Source organism: Hipposideros armiger, unplaced genomic scaffold (assembly GCF_001890085.2).
Source record: "Hipposideros armiger isolate ML-2016 unplaced genomic scaffold, ASM189008v1 scaffold_5, whole genome shotgun sequence".
NCBI classification, from domain to species: domain Eukaryota; kingdom Metazoa; phylum Chordata; class Mammalia; order Chiroptera; family Hipposideridae; genus Hipposideros; species Hipposideros armiger.
Window position 1 is genome coordinate 1605123 of NW_017731355.1, and position 24259 is coordinate 1629381.

General features: G+C 34.2%; 1 protein-coding gene across 3 annotated transcripts in view; it reads right to left on the reverse strand.

Moving 5' to 3' along the window:
* The window catches only part of SLC38A6 (solute carrier family 38 member 6), a 52905-nt gene that overhangs the window by 17392 nt on the left and 11254 nt on the right, over positions 1 to 24259 (reverse strand). For all 3 annotated transcript variants that reach the window (XM_019644492.1, XM_019644500.1, XM_019644483.1), the window contains exons 4-6: positions 22036 to 22088; positions 21542 to 21581; positions 10970 to 11048 (exon numbers count right to left, since the gene is read on the reverse strand). In XM_019644492.1, the coding sequence (XP_019500037.1) occupies positions 10970 to 11048; positions 21542 to 21581; positions 22036 to 22088 (172 nt within the window). The remainder of the gene's footprint in view (positions 1 to 10969; positions 11049 to 21541; positions 21582 to 22035; positions 22089 to 24259) is intronic.

Consider the following 24259-nt stretch of genomic DNA (forward strand, 5'->3'; position numbering starts at 1 on the left):
GACAGCAACTTGTCTGTTCCCCTTCCCCCAATTCCCCAGCACTGTTCCCATCCCCCTAATTCCCCAATAAAAAAATCTTTAAAAAAAATAAAATAAAATAAAATAAGGAAACAATCAGCAACAAGAAAAAATTTTTGTAAAAAGATGTTTATTGAAAACATTCTTAAAAAATGAATATTGGAAACTAACATCTAAAACCATGACAATTTAAAAATAGTGAAACTATGAGACAATCATAAAAAGAACATTTTATAGGTATAATAATATAATGAATATTCAGTAAACATCATAAATATATGTAGCATGACAGCAATTTTGAGGAAAATTATAGGTTCATTAAAAGTGGAAAGGAACTGTAATAAATCGATAGCCATTATCTCTGGTTGGTAGAATGATGGATAATTTTTCTTCTTTATCGTTTGCTATATTTTTCAAATTTTCAGGAAGAAAAATGGATTACCAGGAAAAAAGTATTAAATTTTTCATATAAAAGCATTAGAATATTGAATGAAAAAAGGTAGATTAAAAGTGTGATGGTATATTTGATTATTTGGAAAAAAAAACTGGACGCACATAAAGAAAGTCAGAAGGATATACTTAAAATACCAAAAGTGTATACTTCTATGTGATAGCAATATGAGCAATTTTATTTTCTCCTTGTTTGCACATATGACTTCAAATTTTCAATATAAAATACCATGTAGAAGTTTTTTAAGTTAATTTCCCAACACTTTAATAGTAGACTGCATAAATTAAACTAGTAAAATTATTTTAAACGTAATAGTTGAGGATGGGCATAATTGGTCCTTTACATGTTACTAGTGATCTTGTCAATCTAGTACTACCTTCTGGAAAATCATTACTAATATGTAGCAAGAGCAATAAAAATGTGATAATCTACTCTAAGAAAACAATGTAAAATATAAAGAATTCTCTGTGCATGAAGCTGTAAATATAACATTATTATAATATTAAGAAGTGGGGAAATTCTATATACACAACAATAGAAAATATTTAGATCAATAACTGCATGATCAATGGGATATTATGCAAGCTTTTTAAATGCAAATAATAGAAATATACAATATATGATTATTAATTATGTTTTTAAAAAGCTTTTTGGGAAAAATTCAAAGGAAATAAAATAACTGATTAGAAAAGAGATGGTATTATGTATAATTTTCATTTGCTTTCTTTTCTAAATTTTCTGTAATATAGGTATCATGTTTTTACACTGAAACATATACATCTATACACATGCTCAACAATAACAAAGTAAAATTCATGCTAATATGGAAGCTGGAAACATCAAAGACAATAGGCATTACTTTTTCAAATAATTTGGTGGATGTTCTCGGAACTCTCAGTTTGTGATAATGCATCCTCTTTCTTTAGCTGGTAACCAAAGTCTCCCACTACCATGTTAATTAAGAAAATGGATAATTTCCTAGGAACATACACACACTGAATCATGAAGAAACAGAAAATATGAACAGGTCAATAATGAGTAAGGAGAAAGAATCAGTAATCAAAAACTTCCCATAAAAGAAAAGTCCAGGCAGGACCAGATGATTTTTACTAGTGAATTTTAGCAAACATTTAAAGAATTAATGTTAATCTTTTTCAAACTCTTCCAAAAAACTGAAGGAGGGAATACTTCCAAACTCATTTTACAAAGTCAGCATACCCTAATACCAAAGTCAGATAAGGACACTACAAAAAGAGAAAACTACAGACCAATATCCCTGATGAATGTAGATGCAAAAATTCTCAACAAAATATTAGCAAACCAAATTCAATAGCACACTAAAGGGATCACACATCATGATCAAATGGTATGCAAGGATGATTCAACGTACACAAATTAATAAATGTGATACTGCACATTAACAGAATGAAAGATAAAATCATATGATCATCTCAATAGATGCAGAAAAAGCATCTGACAAAATACGATATCCTTATATGATAAAACCCCTCAACAAATTGGGTATAGAAGAAATATAACTCAACATAATAAAGACCATATACAACACACCCACAGCTCACATCGTACTCAACAGTGAAAGGTTGAAAGCTTTTTCTCGAAGATCAGAAACTAGACAAGGGTGCCCATTTTCATCACTCTTATTCAATGTAGTACTGAAAGTCCTAGCTAGAGCAATCAGGCAAGATAAAGCAATAAAAGACATCCAAATTGGAAAGGAAGAAGTAAATCTTTTTTTTTTTTTTTATTGGGGAATTGCGGGGTGGGAACAGTGCTGGGGAATTGGGGGAAGGGGAACAGAAAAGTTGCTGTCCTTTTTGTTCTTCAGTCCAGTTGTGGAGGACGTCGCTTCACTGGCCCAAGTTGGCACCATCATTATGCTCTTCCCGGGCGAGGCAGATCAGTCACCGGCTTCTGGACGGCCCCTCACTGCGGCTGCTGGCCGCTCACGCTGGCTGCTGGCTACATACAGTAGCCCATGGCAACCCACTGCCACAGGGGCTGCAGCCTACGCTGTCGCTGGCGACTCACAGCAGCCCAGCTCCAGGTTGAGCTGTTGTTCAGCATCCCAGCTGTGGTGGGCAGTGTCACTGGCCCTCATATGCGGGATCCGAACCGGGGCCCTGTGGCGTCCCAAGCCAGCTCTTAACCATCGCGCCACTCGGCCAGCCCGAAGTAAATCTATTTTTATTTGCAGATCATACAATCTTATACATAGAAAACGCTAAAGACTCAATAAAAAACTGTTAGAACTAATCAACAAATATATATATATATACATATATATATATTTCATATGCATATATTTCAATCACACACACACATACACACACACACACACACACACAGATGGTGCCAAAAAATGTATACACATTTTAAGAAAGGGAAAAAACCATATTAAAATTGTAAAACTAAATATATACCAATAACAGAAGATGAATACAAGAATACAAGTCATGTTTGACTTCTGCAATTACAAGAAGTGCTCAAAGTGGTTACCATCAGCGTCCAGACATTTCTGATTACGGCGAACTACTGCTTGAGCAACATTGACCAAAATGTCCACTTGTATATATTTTTTCGGCACCCCCGGTATATGAGTGTGAGTGTGAGAGTGTGTGTGAGTGTGCGTGTGTGTGTGTGTGTGTGTGTGTGTAGGTATATGACACTGAAATATTATTCAGCCAGGAGAAAGAAGGAAATTCTGCCATTTGTAACAACATGGATGAATATTATACTGAGATAAGACAGAAAAAGACAAATACTGTATATTACTTATATATGGAATCTAATACACACTCACTTGTAGAAACAGAGTAGAATGGTGGCTACTAGGGGTTGGGGGTCAGGGGAGCCAAGATGTTGGTCACATGGTACAAACTTGCAGTTAGAGGATGAATAAGTTCTGGGGATCTACTGCACAGCAAGCACGGTGATGATAGTTAACAATACTGCATTATACACTTGAAAGTTGCTAAGAGACTAACTCTTAAATGTACTCACCACAAAAAAGAAATAATTTTGTGATATGATAATTATTGAGGTGTTAGCTAACACTGCTTTGGGAATCATATTGCAATGTATAAGTATATCAAGTCAACACATTTTACACCTTAAGCTTACACAATGTTATATGTCAATTATATGTCAATAAGAAGGAAGGAAGGAAGGGAGGAAGGGAAGGTTTTCCTCTACATGGTTTCAACCCCGGCTTCTACCGGGATTTTACGATTCATTGTTTCTTTCTACACCCTGGTCTATGAGGGAGTCCTCTGTCCTCTCAAATGTATCTTTAATGGGTACTATTGGGTGCTGACAACTTCCTCCTTAACAGAACCCAAGGAGCAGCAGCAGAAATAGCACCATAATCACACCTTTCGCTTCACCCTAATTCATGTCTTTAGAAAATGCTTATACCAGAAGCTAAAACCTACGGACAAGTATTTCTAGGTCTAATGGACCTGAAGCTGTGCTCTCTGCATTTGCACATGCCCCTCAATTCCTGGTTTGCAGGAGGGCCTAAGAGTACACATATTAGCAATACAAAATGATCCTTGGCATGTTCATCTTCTAGCCACTCTTAAATAAGTATCAGAATAGGAACTTCAAAATATCCCTCATTGAGGAACACCTGGCAACTCAACTTCTTAAGCTGGCAAAAGGCCCAGGGTTCTATGCCTGAAATCTTCTTCCCTCTGGGACCCAACATCAGACCCAGACAGTTGCAGTGCCCGGGGCAAAAAGCCCAAAGCAGCACCGAAGCGGATTCCATCGTTAACTCTGCTGTGCTTGTGTCGTGAAGGCAGAGCTGTGTGCAACAGGAGCGAGTTCATCCTCAGGGCCAGGCCCTTTTCCTCTTGCATTAAGAATAAAGGAACATTTCAAAATCCTGAACTTTATAGCTTATACTCATATGCTATACTTTATAATGTTATACTAGTATATCTCAGATCACAATTCGCTCATGTCCACAGATGCCACATGACTGCCCAAAGCACTAAGCTGTGGTTCTGAAGGTAACTTCACCACCTCCCAGCAGTAGCTCAGGATCACAGAGCTATGGCATACTAGAGCTGGAAGAGATCTCACAGGTCATCTGACTCAACAGCTTCATTTTATATGTCAGTAAAATCAGCAAAAGGATGATGATCTTAGTGACAGAAGCAATGGAAATACTTTCTACTCGAATAATCACTCTTGAGTTTATGGTATTTTTCAGATATATCTTCATTTTTCTCAAGATTGTGCTTTCTTCATTCTCCTCTTCACAGGACTAAACTTTAAATTCCTAATATAAAAAGAACTTGACTCAAAACATAATTCATCCCTGCTTGGCTACTGGTTATTATTACTCATTTCTTATCCTTGTTAAGTTATATTAATGATGCCAATTGTAAATGCAATACATTTCTTTATTATTCATCAACAATAAAAGCAATATAGTAAAGCACATTAAAGTTAGTTTACATTTCATGTGCATGTCACAGTCAACTGAATTGTGTTTGGCAGTGGCTTTCCAAAGAACAGAAATGATTAAACTTACAGAGTAAAACCCCAGCCTGAGAAATACAAACCAGTAAAAAGAAATCTCAAAAAGCACATGTTAAATAAATATATTTTACAAATCAAGATTTTTAGATGAATATACCAACCTTAAATTTTTTTCCTAAGAGGCAGAAAAAAAAGAATTATCTAACAAAACCCGTTTTCCTACTGTGATCTAAATATACATTCTCTTTAAGCCAATAGAATTAGAGTAAAAAGTTTTATACTTCCTAGAAAACTTGTTTGATCTGTGGATTTAATCCTATATGATAAAAATGTTCCAAGTATGAAATATAGAGTATAAATCCTTAGCTGTATCTCAAACGCTCTGGCATGCAGATGTTTTCTTCCCATATTTTAATGAAAACCAGATTTATTTATAAGATGCTTTAATTTCATTCTCGAATGGAATGGAACAAGAGTATCATATGTTCTGAATTAGGATCTTACTCACATCCCATATCAATTTTGTAACTCAAATGCAAGACAACTTAATTGTGTCAATCATATTCCCCTGACAAGATCATTAAATGTTAACAGAGAGCTTCCAACTTTTAACAGCCATAGATTTTTAAAATATAAGTTATTCTATGAAAAATATAGATGTCACATAAAAGGTCAGTATTAAGTATTATAGCTTCTGACTTCTAATAGTAATTTTTGAAATTAGAATATTATGAACATAAAGTTTCTTTTTGATAACATCTTTTTAAAGGTTTATATTTCACAAAGGTACCTCAAATCTCAGATAACCCAGAAAATAAGCACACCTAAAAGACTTTAACTGCAAGTCACTGTAAATCAAACCCTAAAATAAAAGTATATCATTATCATATTGATCTCATAGAAGAAATACTGCTATGTAATTATTTAGAAATAAACTGCCCTACACAGTTGAGTAAATTATCATAACAATGCAGATAAAGCCTAATGATTTATCTGCATTCTAACCATATAATTAGTCACTTAAATAATGATTTTTAAAACTTTGAAACCCAATATAAGCAAATATATATATTACATTTCAAACAAGATGAGGCTGTTAAAAATATGTGCAATTTTAAATTAAACATCATGAGATGATGCAAAACTAGCCAGAGTATTTTGAAGCACATATATATATATATATATATATATATATATATATAGTTTTAAAACTCCATGCTTGACATGTAAAAATAACATTTTTTAATCAATTTTCTACCAATATAAATGAGATGAGAGTTAAATTTTATTTTTTTTTTAAAAACCAGGGGAAAAAAGTAAATGGCAATTGATTTAAGATGAAGCTATGGTAAAAGTTATCATTTTTAGAGATAGTAGGCCTAAGTTTTAATAGCAGTTTTGTCACTGCTATTTATTTGTAATTCATTTGTAAAATTTTTTATTTGTAAAATTTTAAATGTATTTTTACCCCTCCTATTTCACAAACACACATAACAATAAAGAAATGTAAATAGAAGTCACCAAATCCAGGCCCAAGAAAAAGGAAAACACATTCATGTGATAACTATTAGGATTAACATAGTTTATGCTGTACATTCAAATTTGACTCTGGCCTTCCTGACAAGCAGAGCAAATAACAAAAAAACATCTTTATAGTTATTGTTATTGGAATTTTCTTTTTTTTAAAGATTTTTATTGGGGAATTGGGGGGATGGGAACAGTGCTGGGGAATTGGGGGAAGGGAAACAGACAAGTTGCTGTCGTTTTGTTCTTCAGTCTAGTTGTGGAGGACGTTGCTTCACTGGCCCAAGTTGGCACCATCATTGCGCTCTTCCCGGGCGAGGCAGATCAGTCACCGGCTTCTGGACGGCCGCTCACTGCGGCTGCTGGCCGCTCACACTGGCTGCTGGCTACATACGGTAGCCCATGGCAACCCACTGCCACAGGGACTGCAGCCTACGCCGTCGCCGGCGACTCACGGCAGCCCAGCTCCAGGTTGAGCTGTTGTTCAGCATCTTAGCTGTGGAGGGCAGTGTAACTGGCCCTCATATGTGGGATCCGAACCAGGGCCCTCTGGCATCCCAAGCCAGTTCTTAACTAATGCGCCACTCGACCAGCCCTGGAATTTTCTTTTTGTATTGAGCTATAATTGATATACATTATGGAATTTCTTAATTCTCGAGATTTACACTATGCTTTTAGCTTACAAAAGCATGTGTACATATCATATTTTATTTGATTATCCCGACAACTTTGTTAAGAAGGCAATATTGGTACCCCTATTACACCAAGTGAAGAAACAAACCTAAGGCTCAAAATTAAGTTATATAGCTAAAAGAAGTTAAATTAATTTCCTGAAGTTACTGGATATGAACTAGATAGGACACATGCCTCCTTACTCTTAGTCTAACATGCTTATTCTAGCACGTATTGCCTTGAGTTATTAGCCCTAAATTATAAAAGAAATTTATCACAAAATTTTTTGAGTAATAGACGTTGCCTTCAATATTTTTAGCGTTAAGTGCAAAAGTGAATTTCACATAGCTATTTCTTATAGGAACTGTTTATCAAATTAAGAGCATAAAAATTATAAGTAACTGTATAAAGCTGTAGATACTAGTGAGCATCAAATGTGATAGAGAGTGGAAACCTTGTAAAGTATAAATACTATATTAAGGCACAATATCTTCTGGTAATGAAAAAACCTTTAAGAACTTCTACCTGCCTTTTTTCACATTTTCTTGATGGTTCCTATTCAGATCTAAAGTATATCATACTATCCTTATAAATATGTATCTGCAGTTTTCTAAGTACAATTATTTCATGAAAGCCAAGTTGTAAAAGCTAAGAACTAAATTTTGAAAACTTACTTTTCAATCAGGACATGTTCAAATATTGGAGCAAAACAGCCAAATATTTAAATCTAAAAGTCTGATGGGTTTTTTTTTGTAGTTTAGAAATTATGTGAAATAACTTGATGACAAAATAATTTATTCTGTCTTTTCAAGTTTATTTTTCTTAAAATTTCTTGTTCTACATAGTGAAAGCAAAAGTATAATTAATTTGTTTATCCCCCATAAAAAAAGATGAGTCAATAGTCTTTAGAACCCAGTGTTTTTAAAATAAGGAGAAAGGAGGTACAATGTGGTTTCATATTATTAACAATCTTATTAAAAAACAGAAAATGAAACAATTGAGTCCGTGAAAATAATTTATTTTTTCAAATCATGCTTTATAATAGGACTCTCACACAAATATGGTTGTAATTGTATCAATATGATTTACTTTTATCACTATGGTTAGCTGAAAAGTGACAGCGGTATTATCCACTTCCTCCTGTGTTTAAGACCTTTACTATCAGTACTTTAAGCCTTCCTCCATCTCCCACCCTAAACTTCCATCTCCCCCCAAATTTCTCCTTTACTCTTCTCCTACAGCTAGCTCATACCTGTGCCCTATCATACCCAGCAGAACAAAAGATTACACCTGGTGCTTCAGAGGGTTCATTGCACAGTCTTTATGGACCATTAATAAACATCTGCTGAGTGTTTTCTTCTCTACTACTACTCTGCCCTTGCCTAATTTGTAAGTGTCTTGAAGGCAGGAACTAGCTTAATAAATATTTATTGAAAATCATATGATTATATCAATAGATGCAGAATAAGTGTTTGACAAGATACAACATCCATTTATGATTAAAACACTTAAATAAAACACTTAATAAAATGGGTATAGAAGGAAAATACCTTAACATAATAAAGGCCATATATGACAAACCCTCAGCTAGTATCATAATTAATGGTGGAAAACTGAAGACCTTTGCTCTACATTCAGGAATATGACAGGGTTGTCCCCTATCACCTCTGCTTTTCAACATAGTATTGGAAGTCCTAGCCAGAGCAATCAGAAATAAAAGGCATCCAAATTGGGAATGAAGAAGTTAAACTGTCACTTTTTGCAGATGACATGATGCTATATATAGAAAACCCTAGACTCTACAAAAAACTATTAGAAACAATAGACGAATACAGTAAAGTTGCCGGCTACAAAATCAATGTACAAAAGTCCACTGCATTCCTATATACTAACAATGAAATCTCAGGAAAAGAAATTTAAAAAAAAAATTCCTTTTGCAATTGCAACAAAAAGAATAAAATATCTATGGATAAACTTAGCCAAGGATGTAAAAGACCTATAAAAACTATAAGGCATTTTTAAAAGAAATTGAAGAAGACACAAAGAAATAGAAAGACATTCTGTGTTCATGGATTGAAAGAATCCACATAGTTAAAATGGCCATATTACCCAAAGAAATATAGAGATTTAATGAAATCCCCAGCAAAATCACAATGGCATTTTTTAAAGAAATAGAAGAGAAAATCATCAGATTTGTATTGAACCAGAAAAGACCCTGAACAGCCAAAGCAATCCCAAGAAAAAAGAACAATGCTGGGGGTATCATACTCCCTGACTTCAGCTTGTACTACAGGGCAACAATAATCAAAACAGTATGGTATTGGCAGAGAAACAGACCCACAGATCAATGAAATAGAATTGAGAACTGAGAAATAGACCCACATAAATATGGACTGATAATTTTCGACAAAGAAGCCAAAAACACACAATGGAGAAAAGACAGCCTCTTCAATAAATGACGCTGGGAGAAATGGAAAGCCACGTGCAAAAGAATAAAATTAGACTGCTATTTGTCACCATGTACAAAAATTAACTCAAAATGGATGAAAGATCTAAATATAAGACCTGAAACAATAAACTGCATAGAAGAAAACACAGATACTAAACTTATGGACCTTGGGTTCAAAGAGGATTTTATGAATTTGACTTCAAAGGCAAGGGAAGTAAAAGCTAAAATAAATGAATGGACTCTATCAAACTAAAAAGCTTCTGCACAGCAAAAGAAACCATTGACAAAATAAAGAGGCAACCAACCAAATGAGAGATTTTTGCAAACAACACCTCCAATAAGGGGCTAATATCCAAAATATATAAGGAACTCATACAGCTCAACAACAACAAAAAACAAGCCAATTAAAAAATGGGCAGAGGACCTGAACAGACATTTCTCCAAAGAGGACATACAGGTGGCCAATAGGCATATGAAAAGATGCTCAACATCATTAATCATCAGAGAAATGCAAGCAAAAACAAAATGAGATATCACTTCACACCAGTTAGAATGGCTATCATCAACAAGACAAATAAATAATAAGTGTTGGAGAGGCTGTGGAGAAAAAGGAACCCTCATACACTGTTGGTGGGAATGCAGATTGGTGCAGCCGCTATGGAAGGCAGTGTGTAGGTTCCTCAAAAAATTAAGAATAGAGTTACCATATAACTCAGCAATCCCTCTCCTGGGTATCTACCCAAAAAATCTGAAAACATTTATCTATAAAGATATATGTGCTTTGATGTTCACTGCAGCTTTATTTACAGTGGCCAAGACATGGAAACAAAAGTGTCCTTCGATAGATGACTGGATAAAGAAGACGTGGTATATATACACAATGGAACACTATTGTGCCATAAGAAAAGATGAACTAGTGCCATTTGTGAAAACATGGATGGATCTTGAGATTATGCTAAGCAAAATAAGTCAGACAGAAAAAGATGAGAACCATATGATTTCACGGATATGTGGTATATAAAACTAAAAATAACAAAAGAACAAGACAAACAAATGAAGAAACAAAAACTCACAGACACAGACAATAGTTCAGTGGTTACCAGAGGGTAAGGGGGGAGGGGGTGGTAGATGAAGGTAAAGGCATCAACTATATGGTGAAGAGAACTGACTCTGGGTAGTGAACACACAATGTGATATACAGATGATGTATTACAGAATTGTACACTTGAAACCCATGTAACTTTACTAACAATTGTCACCCCAATTAACTTTAAATAAATAAGTAAATGTTTATTTATTTATTGAATTAATAAATAAATGGACACAATGTGAAATATTTTTCTTACCCACTATAATCTCCAGACAAAAATTCTGAAATAGCAGTAGGAAGCTCTGTTTTAATAATTAAAAGATAAGATGACATAGCTGCAAAAAGAAAAAAACAAAAAGAGTTCCTGTTAGAATTCTATGATTTTTAACCATCTAAAGAATAATGTATCCAGAAACACAGATATCCATTAGGGCTATGACAACATGTGGAAGATTAATTCATTTTGCACTATCGAAGATATATATATGGAGAATGGAGATAAATAACTCTGTAGAGAAGAATAATTGTGAGCTCATTAAGTATCCTTTGTTTACATTTCAACTCCAAGGCATCAGTAAGAGAAAGGGTATTAATTATAGGCCATTTATAAATTACATTTGTTTGAAGTTTTGCAAAAACTTTTTTGATATCACCCCTGTCCAAGGCATCAGAGGTTAGTTTAGCAACAGTTGATAAAGAAACAGGAGTTTAATAAATATAGCTAATAGCTTTCATTATTTGTTCTTTCTTACTAGAGACCTCCCCACCAGAAGTCTCACTCCCTTTCTCTCTCCGTCTCTGCTCCCACCTAACCCAACGCACAAGCACATTATGGACATGTTATGATAAAACAAAAACAAAATTCATAATAAGTTACATTTTAAATTGTTCTCTAAAACAGATTACAAAAATTCAATGGAAACCATTAAGCATATTAAAGGGACAAAACTTACAACTTTTATTTCATTTTATTAACAGAGCTCATCGTTATTATGTAATAAAAAAAAAAAACCTGAAGCTAATATTATTTCTCACATCTTATGTGACAGGATCCAAGAAATAACTAGCTTTTACGGCATTTTAATAATGATCCTATTTCTGATGTAGCTATAAAAAAAAAAACAAACCCAAAACAACAAATCCTATAAACCTGCCATTCCGTACTAGGAAATGTTTTAATGTGGTTACAGAATACAGAACTCATTTATATGTAAATACTTGAGTTTAAGCTTAAATGCTTAAGTATATAAAAACCCAGATGATTTGGAGTCAGAACTTCAGTTTAACAGAGTAATAATCTCTCTTTCCCCCAGAGATTAAGTATATATTGAAAAAGAGCCAACAAGAATATGTCCATGAAGAATAAACAGTGTACTCTGAGTGCACGTTAATTTTATTACATATATATATATATATATATATATATATATATATATATATATATCAGGAAACANATATATATATATATATATATATATATATATATATATATATATATATTTCAGGAAACACTTCACTTTCTCCTTGGACCTACAAAAACTAAGAACACAAATGAATGCCAAGTCTGAATGGCAAAAATCTGGGGGGACATTGATTAAAAGGTTCAAACAGTTTAAGAAGAAAAATGTGTATTTCTCAGTCAACATATTTAAAGGTAGCTGAACTTCTCCACAATTATTACAGTGCTGTGTGACCACTTAAACCTGGAGGAAAAAAAGGGTTTATACCAGTTGGTGTGTAAGTTTAGATGAAGATACACAATACTTACTACACATACGAACATGTACTCTCAATTTTTTTTAGAAAACTAATATGCACCTATGGCAAAGTAAAATTCAGTACAGTTAAGTAATCACTTCTTTGTAATGAAAATGTACATATACACATTTTTCCAGTTTATGACTATTTCCTTTCCTCAGCAGAAGTGCAGTATATCTCTTCAAACTCCCTTTTACTCATGCGGTATTAACAATCGGTTGTATGTGAAAAGGTGCTCTATACTGTTTATATTCTCCTAAGGAAAAATGCTATCAATTTGGCAAGAGCGGAAGGAAGGTTTAATTTCCTCCACTGGAGGATGTGGAGTCTCTGTTTATAATACTTTATTCCAAAAAATCATACACATACAGGGTGATGATGAAAATCATGAACTGAATTTTCTAAAAATGGCCTAGAGCTACTTAACTATATCTTGCCAGGAAAAAAAAAAAGATAAAAACAAGGAATGCAGACTTCCTACACAATGTAATTTATTATCTGCCCATCGGTCTTTCTTGCTTGGATTAATCCAACACCACATGCATTTCTAAAGTTTCAGGCATTCATCTCTTTCAGTAATTTTCTATTATTTCTTTTAGATCTTTAGTTGTAAAAAGCTTCAATGAATATGAGATCATATTTCTTCCTAATATACAATCTGTCATTCTTCCCAGAATTTCTATTAGCCCCTGGCTAATCATTTGATCACTTTTATCCTCTGTTGTATCCTTAACTCTTTGGATTTCAAATGGGTGTCCTATTTCATTAGATTCCAGTCTGAAGAACCATGTATATTTCAAGAAATATGAACTCACCAAACATATGTTTCTCTCTCCAAAAAAGATCTCAGCATCCAAGATATCAACATAATAAAACATGCAAAAATACTGCTTCTTTCTTAGAGAATGTTGGTGCTTGTTTTAAAAGTTACAAAACCACAGAGCTCATGATGGGGAAAAACCCCACTGATTAAGCAAGTAAAACTAAGCAAGACGCTATCCTTTACACTGTCTAAATTGTTTTTTTCTTAACCACAAGTAAACTTTCATGCAAGGACTAGCACCTTAACATGTTATATATAATACAGAGAGAAAACAAAAATATACATTAAGTTAGGAAATACATCTTAATTAGAATCACATGAAAAAGAACCATCAGCTCAATAAAATAAACTGGAAAAGTCTTAAAAACATAATATCAATAAGAAAGCTCATATATCCATTGTTTTTAACCAAAAGTTTCACCAGATCAAATAGCTGCCTGTCACACCTTTTGTCTCATGTCTTCTATTAATGGCATAAGGAAGTGTTTAAAGACATCTTAGAGACAGGTCATAAGCAAGAATTTGTAAATGATTTTTGCTGACATCAATCCATACCATAGACTCCTAATACAAGACACACCGTGTTGTACTCTAAATTAATAGCTGTAACAGGGTCATCCATAAGAGCTATGGTTATAGTTAAGCGGTCCTGGCCTACACACCACCAAGCCAGAATTAGTGCTAGAAGACATACCTTGATGACAGGTATTCAACCATTACAAATCATTTAGTTTCACCACATTAACGAAATAGGTATTCTTTTCTCCTTCATTTTAAACATAACTAAGAGAACTCATTTAATGGAAACTGCCCTGGGAAGGAAATTAAAAAATCTGACAACCTAATCAAAACACAGAAGTTGAAAGTATTCTTTAAAAAACATGTGGAGAAGCGACTCATATTAAGAAATGACTAAAATAGGGTAAAATTTGATTAGGCAATAGCAAGTAGCAAGGTATTAATACTGGCTGATCTAATCATAAAGAGAAACACATGAGTTGGGAGTATGGGGGCTGAGGGGAGAAATGTCAGAAGCGGTGAAAGGGGGAAGGGCTCTGCGGGAAAAGAACGAGAACAGCAAACATTTTTGGGGTGCCGAGTATATGCTTGACAGTATTCTAGGTGATTTGCAAGTTATTTCCTTATTTACTCTCCACCACAAGCCTGTGAGGTAAATATTATTTATTTCACAGATGAAGAAAGGGAGACACAAAAGAGTAACTTGCCTGGAGGGGGGTGGCAGATGAGGGTAAGCGGGATCAAATATATGGTGCTGGAAGGAGAACTGACTCTGGGTGGTGACATACATGTGATAGATGATGTATTACAGAATTGTACACCTGAAACCTATGCAACTTTACTAACCATTGTCACCCCAATAAACTTTAATTAAAAAAGAAAAAAAGGGGAGGAGTGGCTCAGTTGGTTAAGAGCTCGCTCAAGAGTGCGAGCTCTGAGCAACAGTGGTTCAAGTCCCGCCCAAGCTGAGCTGCCGCTGAGCTGCCAACAGGTGGCAGGATGGCTCAGCTAAAAAAAAAAAAAAGAGTCACTTGTCCAAGCTAGCTATGGTGGAAACAGCCAGTCTGGTTTGAGAAATTCGCCCTATTAACTATTATGCTGTGGGAAAGTGCAGGAACAAAGTGAAGAAATCTACCACAGTGAAGAAAAATAAGGAAAGTCTATCAAAAGGACCACTTCCCAGGATTCTTCTTTTTTCATCAGCATTTAAATAACAAATTGCTTCTAAATGCTGAGTTTAACAGTTGGGGGTCAAAGAAAATAAAGCATTTATACAACACAGAACATACGTTAGAAGCTTTAAAAACACTTAGAATGTTCATTTCACTTGGAAATATATTTTCTGTGTAATTCATTTCATTTTTGTGAGCTGGTTTGGTGATCAGTCCAAGATTCCTCAGAGAAGCGAAGGGGTTTCAGGATAAGACGCTACTGACTGGACTCTACACCACGACGCTACTGCAGCAACATCTATTGTGGTTCAGAAGAGAGTTTCCTAGTCTCAAGTATTTAAGAAATGAACACTACACTGAAATCTAAAAACTTTAAAATGAAACTCAATCCCTCTTCCCACAAACCCTGCACTCTTATGCACTATTTTTCCCAGGACTCCTTAAAAGTAAAAAAAGACAAAACCTCAACTGGAGTTTGGGCCTAAGAACTCATTAGTTTACAAAAGTAATTATCTTTTTTGTTAAACACAAAATACATATATGAAGATAAGATTACGTACAGCTATTTTTAAAACAGAATTAGGTTTTCGGCACTTGGAGGAGGTTCAACAATTTCTTAAAGGATTAGTCAGCCAGCCCTAAACAGGTGTGCTTTGGGAGGAAATAATAAGTTTGCCTTTCCATCTAGGAGAGGTTCAATTTTACTTCAAACATGTTTTTAGTCATGGATAGCAACTGGTTTATTTTATTCAACATGTCTTTTTAACTTGATGTTCCCACTACATGTCCAAATACCGTTCAAAGACTATCCCACTCAAAATAGTCCACAACCAAATCTCCCTCTTTTTAAAAAAAGGCGTTTCTTAAAACCCCCAAAACAATGTCATTTCCCTAATTCTGAAAAATCCTGTAAACTTCAATAAAAAATTACTAAGAAATGCACTATATTCGAAACCTTTTTAAAGTAAATTTTGTCAAAGGAAGTAGTTGTGAAAAAGACGCCTTCCAAATTTCCTGTATCTGTCCTATGCTAAGGCAGCTCTTCCTAGAATTTCTGGACAATATTGTTCAGGCTCAAAAAAAAGCTGCAGTTTGACTACAGATGATCTTACCAGCAGATGGCGCTGTAACAGCACCCCCAATCCGTTTCCCAGGAGATAATACAAACTAGTGCCACTAATAGACTTCACTATCCTACAAAATAACAAACAACGAAAAAGGAAGAAAGTAAAACCAAATAGTTTCTCACTTATCTAATATGAAATCATAAATTTGAAAAACACTGAGAATTTGAAATTTTTATAGTTCTCAACTGAAAATGACCTTATTTATACCTCTGTTTATGAGATTCAGTAACTGTGCTGCTTGAGTACATAAAAGGGCTGCTGAGTTTCTCTTAAAACTTGGATTCCCAAACTGAGGTGTTAATCAAGGCTGCTAGAGCAAGGTTTGTGGGATCTGTGCCAGGCTGGAAAACCTGGGTCACTCTAGCTGTTTCAGGAGGTTTCAGTAAGACTCACAAATGTTTAGGGTTCTCCTTTCTCAGTATGAAGTAGTGATTCACTCTTTAAGCTCCTTTAAAGAACAGGGGCTTTAAAGAACTAAGGAAAGACTATGCTGTCCGTAGTGGCCCTTCACGTTTTATAAGAGCAAAACAAGAATTTAACATACTCCGAGGGGCCACTCCCCCTTTCCACTTTTTGAGTTGGGCAAGAAACCAGAAATAACATTAATTAACTTCACTTTTATCATGTACTTGTAAGTGTTAATAGGACGTTCTCTAGCTTGACTGAAGATGATTTGGGGCTTACTATTTGATATCTAGGGCTATTTTAGCGTACTGGGTGGTCTATCTCAGTTCAAATGAGCTGAAACCACATAACTACTTACCTTGGTTTTTAAGAAAAGAATCTCATAATGCAACACAGAAGAAACTATTGTATGTGGAAACTACCTATATTTATTTGCTGTAACAGTTCTTAACCCTTTTACTAGTAGTACACTAAATTCAAACTCCAAGCCAGGGTTCTCGTGCCTAAGGATTAAAACTCCCAGATGCCTCTTTTCTGACTTTGTGTCCCAGCAGCAATGACTCTCAGCAAATGCCACTCCAGTGCCTGAGGAAATGGGCAGCAGCTGGGGGCTATCTCTGGCTCTAGCCTACTGCAGGCCCCCTAATTCATTAGTGCTGGGAAAAGATCAGGAATGGCTTTTAAGTAGTAGTTTACTATACGGCTCTCCATTTTCCAAAGGCAGAGAGAGGTTCCCATAACCCCGGAATAACAGCGCTAAAATTAGTGAGTCACATTTATTTTTCGATCATAAAATTTAGAGATTATTCAGGGACAATAGATGTTTCTGATCAATCTGTTGGACCATGCTAGTGCCCTGTGGCTAACAGCTGGTGACCGATTGATCTTGAGGAAAACAGCTTTTCTGTGGCGTTCTCACAGAAGACTCTTTCCTAAAGAACCTGTGTGTTCACTTAATATTCTGTGGTCTTCTCTTCCCAGGTGAGCAACAATCATTTCCCCCTGCAGGAGTGCCAAGCCAGGTGGCTGGCTTCTTCTTCTCTCACTCCTTCTCTTATTCCTTCCTTTCTTTCTATAATAAATATCACTTACTAAATGCCTTCTATGTGCTAGGTACTAAGGACATCAATGAATTAGCAAGTTACTTAGATTTGTGGGCTACGGAGATATAGAGAATAAATGGGGGCCTCACTCACAGATCCATGTAATAAACATTGATCAAGAGCAACTCATGAGCATTTTGCTTTGGAAGGTTTCCCTGTTCCATTTTTCTCATAGATGCATGAGGGGCACAGATTCCCAAGAAAACTGAGAAATATTTAAATGCTCCAAAGAATAAAAGAGTAGGAAGCATTAATCTATGACATGATTACCTAACCTGAAAAGATTTCAAAATATTTTCTATTTTACAAAAGATTCTACTCTACCTAACACTTTCAACTTTTTAATTTTTAAATAATTCTAAACTACAAATCATTCTATGGGCTTTCAAGTTTCTATCATTTTTTGCATATAAAATGTCTCTTTGAGGCAAAATCTTAGGCTTTTAAGTAGAACTTTTGAAACTATACCCTTCATTCAACAAATATTATTTTTTTAGTTCCTCTACCAGAAGCTAGGTCAAGTTATGAAAACACATAGTTCCTGTCCCCAAGGAGTTTTTAAAATCCTCAACATCTAATCTTTTCACAGCTTTTCAAACATTTACTGTATTTGTAAAGAATAAAGGCTTTAGAAACAGAACGAGGTTTGAGTCTTAAGCTTTATTAAGGGGTAAAGGGAAGCAAATTACTTATTCCCTCTGAGCACTGATCTCTTCTGTGAAATGAGGATACTATCATCTACCTGGAAGAGTTGTAAGTCTAATGGAAGTGTCTAGTAGAACACTTGACCTAAATACAATTTATTATATTATTTTTCAGTTATAAACAATCATTGCAAAATCTCAGACCATTTATATTGATAATGAACATCCTATCTTTCAAAAAATGCTGTCTGAACTATATTATATGCAGACAGGCATGCAAGAAGTATAAAAATTCAATCTGAGGTTGTGCACTTTATAGCATCTTATAAATATCCAGTGTATTTCCAATTAATAAAGAAAAAAGTCAAAATCCCTTTTGAAGAAATAACATTAAATAAGTAATATGCACAACATATTAAAGATCTTCCCAATTGAGTGTTTCTTCTGAAGCATACATGGTATAGTAACTGTTTAGGATGTCCATAGCCCCAACTTAAGTCAATCAAGAAACTACTTACGACTGGAGTCGCTAGTCATTAACCTCAGAGGCTCAGCGGCTGCCCTAAAGGGTAGTTCCAAGAACTGAGACTCCCGTTTTCTGACAAGGAATAGTATCTACGAAAGCTTTTAGAGCAATAGATGCTGATTCATTAAAAATACCTAAGAAAAGGTGATATCATCTTTTAAACCAAGTATTACACTCCCACTGAACTTTCTTGTAATAAAATATTTTAATGCTCTGAAAGAATTAACATGCTTCCCAAAGTACCAAATCAGAATTTGAATTTGGGGGTAAGAAGGCACCTTAAGCTTCCTGCTTCCCATCCCCACGGCAATTTAACGAAGAGGTAACTGAAGCCAAGTGAGAGGGATTTCCCCAAGACACACGGCTGCCCAACAGCAGAGGCTGGAAGAGACAGAGTTCAAGGTATTTGTTTCCGAACTCAGCATTCTGCTCACAAGAGCAAGCTTCCAATTCTATTATAATAAAGGAATGATTTATGCACACCTGGCTAAGACAAAGGAAAAAAAAAAAAGCTCTGAAATATGTTTTGTTATTAGTTACTGGGCTGTCAATAAGCAAACTTTTACCCAATGTAAAGAAAATCATGAGGACATTATTCTAAAAACAAAATAAGCATTAGCAGCTTTTCTGAATTTGAGGGATATTAAAAATTGTTGTGACTATGTCTAAGTCACTTAAAAAAAAGGTTCTAAAACAAAGCAAGCAAGCAAAGCAACAAACATAGTTAGGAGAACTAATGCAGGAATCTTTTCTAAAACATCCTGAAAATTGACCAACAAGCTCTGTTTGAACATTTTCAGGGATAAGGAGCATTTTTAACAGAGTGCAGGTCATCCCCATTATCACACAGCTTAGTTACAAAGGTATTCCAAATGAACCCCAGCTAGCTTCATTGTAGACTGCTACCCATTAAAACCAGTTCTATTCTCTGGAACAATACTGAATCAGTCTAGTATCTTTTTTGTATTTTGTGTTCAGCTTTTCAAATATTTAAATCTAGTGATCAGTCTAGCAGTCCCCCTTTTTCTTCTTCTTGATAAATATATCTAGAACACTTAAAAGTACTTGGAAATAGCTCATACAAATCACATTCAGCTCCATTAAGTTCAACGAAGGTTTATTAAATCCCAGGTATTGTGCTAGGTTCTGGAAGTACAAAGAGAAATGAGACGCAATCCTTGTCCTGGAGGAGCTTACAATATAGTGGGGGAGAAAAGCATATACAGAGATAACTTTAATCTAGTAACAGCAAGTGCTAAAATAGAGTCATGTTCAATAATAGTTACATACAAGATTAGAGAACCAGGAAGGGATCAGGATGAAGGAAATAAGAGAATACAACAGCAGGCACTGTGGCACGGTCACAAATTTGGATCCAAATTTCTGGATTGAAAATTCTACATAAAAAGCTAAACAACAGCTCAACATAATCTAAACAAAATGTTTAGTAATGTTCTTAGTAATCATACGGAGACGATAATGAAGGGTTGAAAAATCAAAACATACATTCATTTTAGAGACAAGTGCACAGTTAAGCAATACGTATTTCCTAAAATAAAATAAGTATTCCAAAGCAGATCTTAAAATCAATGGCATTATATAGATTCATAAAGAAAGAGACTAGTTTTACTCATTTCCAGTCTGAAGAGCGAAGTAATGTTGTGTTAGAAGCAAATTATTTGGTATGGCATCCAGGAAAGCATTCTTCTCATTCAGTAACACTTTTTCCCACATGAAAATTCAAAGAATTAAAATGTGAATGTTGAGGATTTCCAAAACAATCGCAACTACAATTTATTGTTGGAATGTTAATTTTTTCCTTGACCAAGAAACCCATTAAAGAAGGAATTTGGTTGAATACTACTTAAAGTGAAATAGCTCAGGTCTCTTCAGTATCAAGAGTTGAACTTTATTAAAGCTGTCATCTTCAAATTATTTTGAACTGTTACATGTCAGAAGATTAAAATTTCCTCTGACCATACAATCTTCCGTAGACCCAAAGTGCATGCCAACCTTTTCTCTATTTTCCTTTAAACTAACAACATTTATTTAGCACTCCAGTCAATGGTAAAAGCATGTTCAACACTACGTAACTTCTTCACAACATATACAAACATAATTCCTCTATTTTGGATTTAAATGCTTAGTATATTTAGTCGATAACTGTCTACAGTTAAGAGTAATTTTTGTTTCAATAGTTCTTGATATTGGGGTTCATTTTTAAAATGGGAACAAGATAACAGATAAATGTGAGAATGTTTATTTGTCTCAGGCTTATTTTTTTAAACCACTTGGTCATTTTTAATTTTTTTGTTACAAGAGGACATTGCTTGTCCACACCTGATTGTTCACAGCTCATGGAACACCATTCATGCTAAAGCAGTATCCACCAATGGGGTGATTAGGACAAAAGCAGAGGGGAAATATTTTAGAATCACCTGGAGAGTTTTTCCAAACAGTATCTCACCACTATCACAACTATAGAAAGCCAATGTTTTAGAGGTGTACTGCAGACCTAATAACAAGACTGAAATCAAGGGTTTACCTGGAACTGATTTAGGAGCTATTGTCCAGATGGGCTGTTGAAAAGGATCTACAGAACAGAGGAATGAAGACAACACAGAGTTTCTGAAGATACCTATGTCTACAGAGGTTCAGGCTCCCAGCTAAGCCTGTAGTAAGGCAAGAAACCAACAGAGGAACTCATTTCCATCACATCTATGCATAAGCAGTGCACTTCTAATTGCTTACCTCCAATATTCTGAATTATTACGGTTCCTGCCACCACCACCTATAAAAAAAATTTATTCAGAAGATGAAAGGGAAAATAATATAAAAGGATCAGTATTTCATTAAATCCAATAACTATTACTAAAAAACAGATGCAGAAGTCAAGAAGAAGAGAGTTGGAAAGAATCAATTTTGCCAGCCATTTGTAATATGTAAAACTAATAATCATCACATAAAAAGCCTTTCTTTAACAGTTCCATGGTTACTGTAAAGAAAGTTTTCTTGGCAGTCATTTTTAAAGTTGAAAGTGTTAAAAATCTAGTAATCAGTGATTATCAAAGTACTAAAAAATTGAAATTGAATCTGAGACCATTATTCTGTCTTTCTGCAGTTTAGTTTCCTTTTAGTCACTTAATTTCTTTCTCTTTTATAAACTTGTGCCTTTTAACTGGAAACAGAAGGAAAATATCCCTCTCTGGATTTTGGACAATATGAGGAGAAAAAAAGAAAATTACCTTTCCAGGTAATCCAAATGCAAAGAGTCCAAGATCTTCGTAAGATGTCACAGCTGTTAAGAGAAATTATAATTTTCACTTTTATACAAAACTATTTGCATGCCAAGTCTTAAAGGGAAGAAAACTATTCTACTACTACCTTATAGCTATTGGACAATCAAATTCAATTTAGAGCAGAAGTAATCACTTTTTGGGAAACCTTTGAAGACTTAACGATCTATAAGGATAGAGCCCTCTTAGAATAAATAGAGCTTAGCAAAATCCATGGTTGTCTAACAACACCCAGGCTGCATTAATTCAAATGGAATAATTACTCACTCAATACTTCCATATTAAACTGTCCAAATGAAAACTTTTGTTTTCATTGCAACAGTTTCAGAAAACTGTATATGTAAATGAAGTTAGAGAAAGTATGAAAGTTGTATCATAATTTCGGAGACATTCACTTTTCCAGCTACCTACGATGATGATCATGTATTCAAGATAGAAGAAATACTCTCCTTACCCCAATTAGTAGGGCACACATTTTCTTTTTTCATCATAAAAGAGAATAAAATTACATTTTCATTCCATGTTCAAGAACTGTGGTCAAAGAAAAGATGAAAATAAAATGGCTCATAAAAGAACTAAATTTGTCCTCAGTCCATATAGCTTCATGTTCTAACTAATGACACCACTGGTAAAAATAAGAGAAGTAAAAACCTTTGTATAATCCTATAGTTTGAAAAATGCTTAACTTTATACTTTTCACACTAAAAAGAAGCACACTAGCAGATATTAAGGCTTGGTATAGCAACACACATCTCCTACTGAGTCAAAGATATGTCTCATCATTTCTCAAAGTGAGTTTTAATATATCCAGACTCAAGATATACATGGATTTTCCTTAAACTGCCACTAAATTAACAACAAAAAACTCCTCTAGACTTTCATAAACAAATACTTCCAGGTATGTAAAAACATGCATTTTAAAAACTGCATATGATCTTTACATGTTATAACTACAAAGTCGGAAGAAAACAGTGAAATGCTGAAAAAATAAGTTTTAATAACTCAGAATAGAAATATTAATTTTTTTGCCAAGTACACGTTTAAAATTTTAACTTATCAGAATTGATCAGAAAACTTAGAAACTTTTTGGATCATATAGCTATTTTTTAAAATGTATTTACATACTACTAAATACAATGGACAACAATTTAGTTTTAAATTTGGGGTACATAATTTGATTTTAAGTAGGAAGCTTTATGCTTTAACAAGGAAAGACTTCAATGATAACTTTATAGGGGTAGATTTTAGATGCCCAGTTGACCCTTGAACAATGTGGGCTTACGGGTGTCAATCCCAGAGCAGTCAAAAATCTGTATATGACTTTTGACTCCCCTCAAATTTAACTACTAATAGCTTACTGTTGACCAGAAGCTTGCTGATAACATAAACAGTCAATGAACACATATTTTATATATATGTGTGTGTGTGTGTGTGTGTGTGTGTGTGTGTGTGTGTGTATATATATATAAAATATACTGTGTTCTTACAATAAAGTAAGCCAGAGAAAATAAAACATTATTAAGAAAATCATATGGAAGAATACATTTACAGTACTGTACTACATTTATGGGTACAGTAAGTCATGTCATCTGTTTACAAGATGAATCATCTGTCAGTACCTATATCAATATCATTTTATATGAAACACTACAGTTATTACATGTATTGCTAACATGAAAAATGAAAAGATAATTTGAAAAATAAATTCATATTTACACATATAACAATTCATGCATTAATAACAAAGAAGTAGCAATATGATTGCTTTATGGTAGCTAGTGTAATTGATATGACTGCTTCACAGTTGTAAGAAAATCTCCAAAAAATTTTCCAATATATCTATTGAAAAAAAATCTATGTACAAGCGGACCCACACAGTTCAAACCCATGTTGTTCATGGGTCAATTGTATTTTAGAACATGAAATTAAAAAGCAGAATTACAAAACTAAGAACTGGAATTTTTTTCTCCTGTGGGAAATGCCAACATTCTATTTTTCAAATACACATAAAGTAAGTGTCATCACAATTATATTATTAATAACTATTTTAATCAATAAATCTTTATTAGTTTGCTTTAATATTCCCAAACATAATTGAATGTTAATGTTATATAGGGGCACAATTCCTTAAATTTAACATTCCAAAGCCTTGATATATATAAAAAAACAGAAA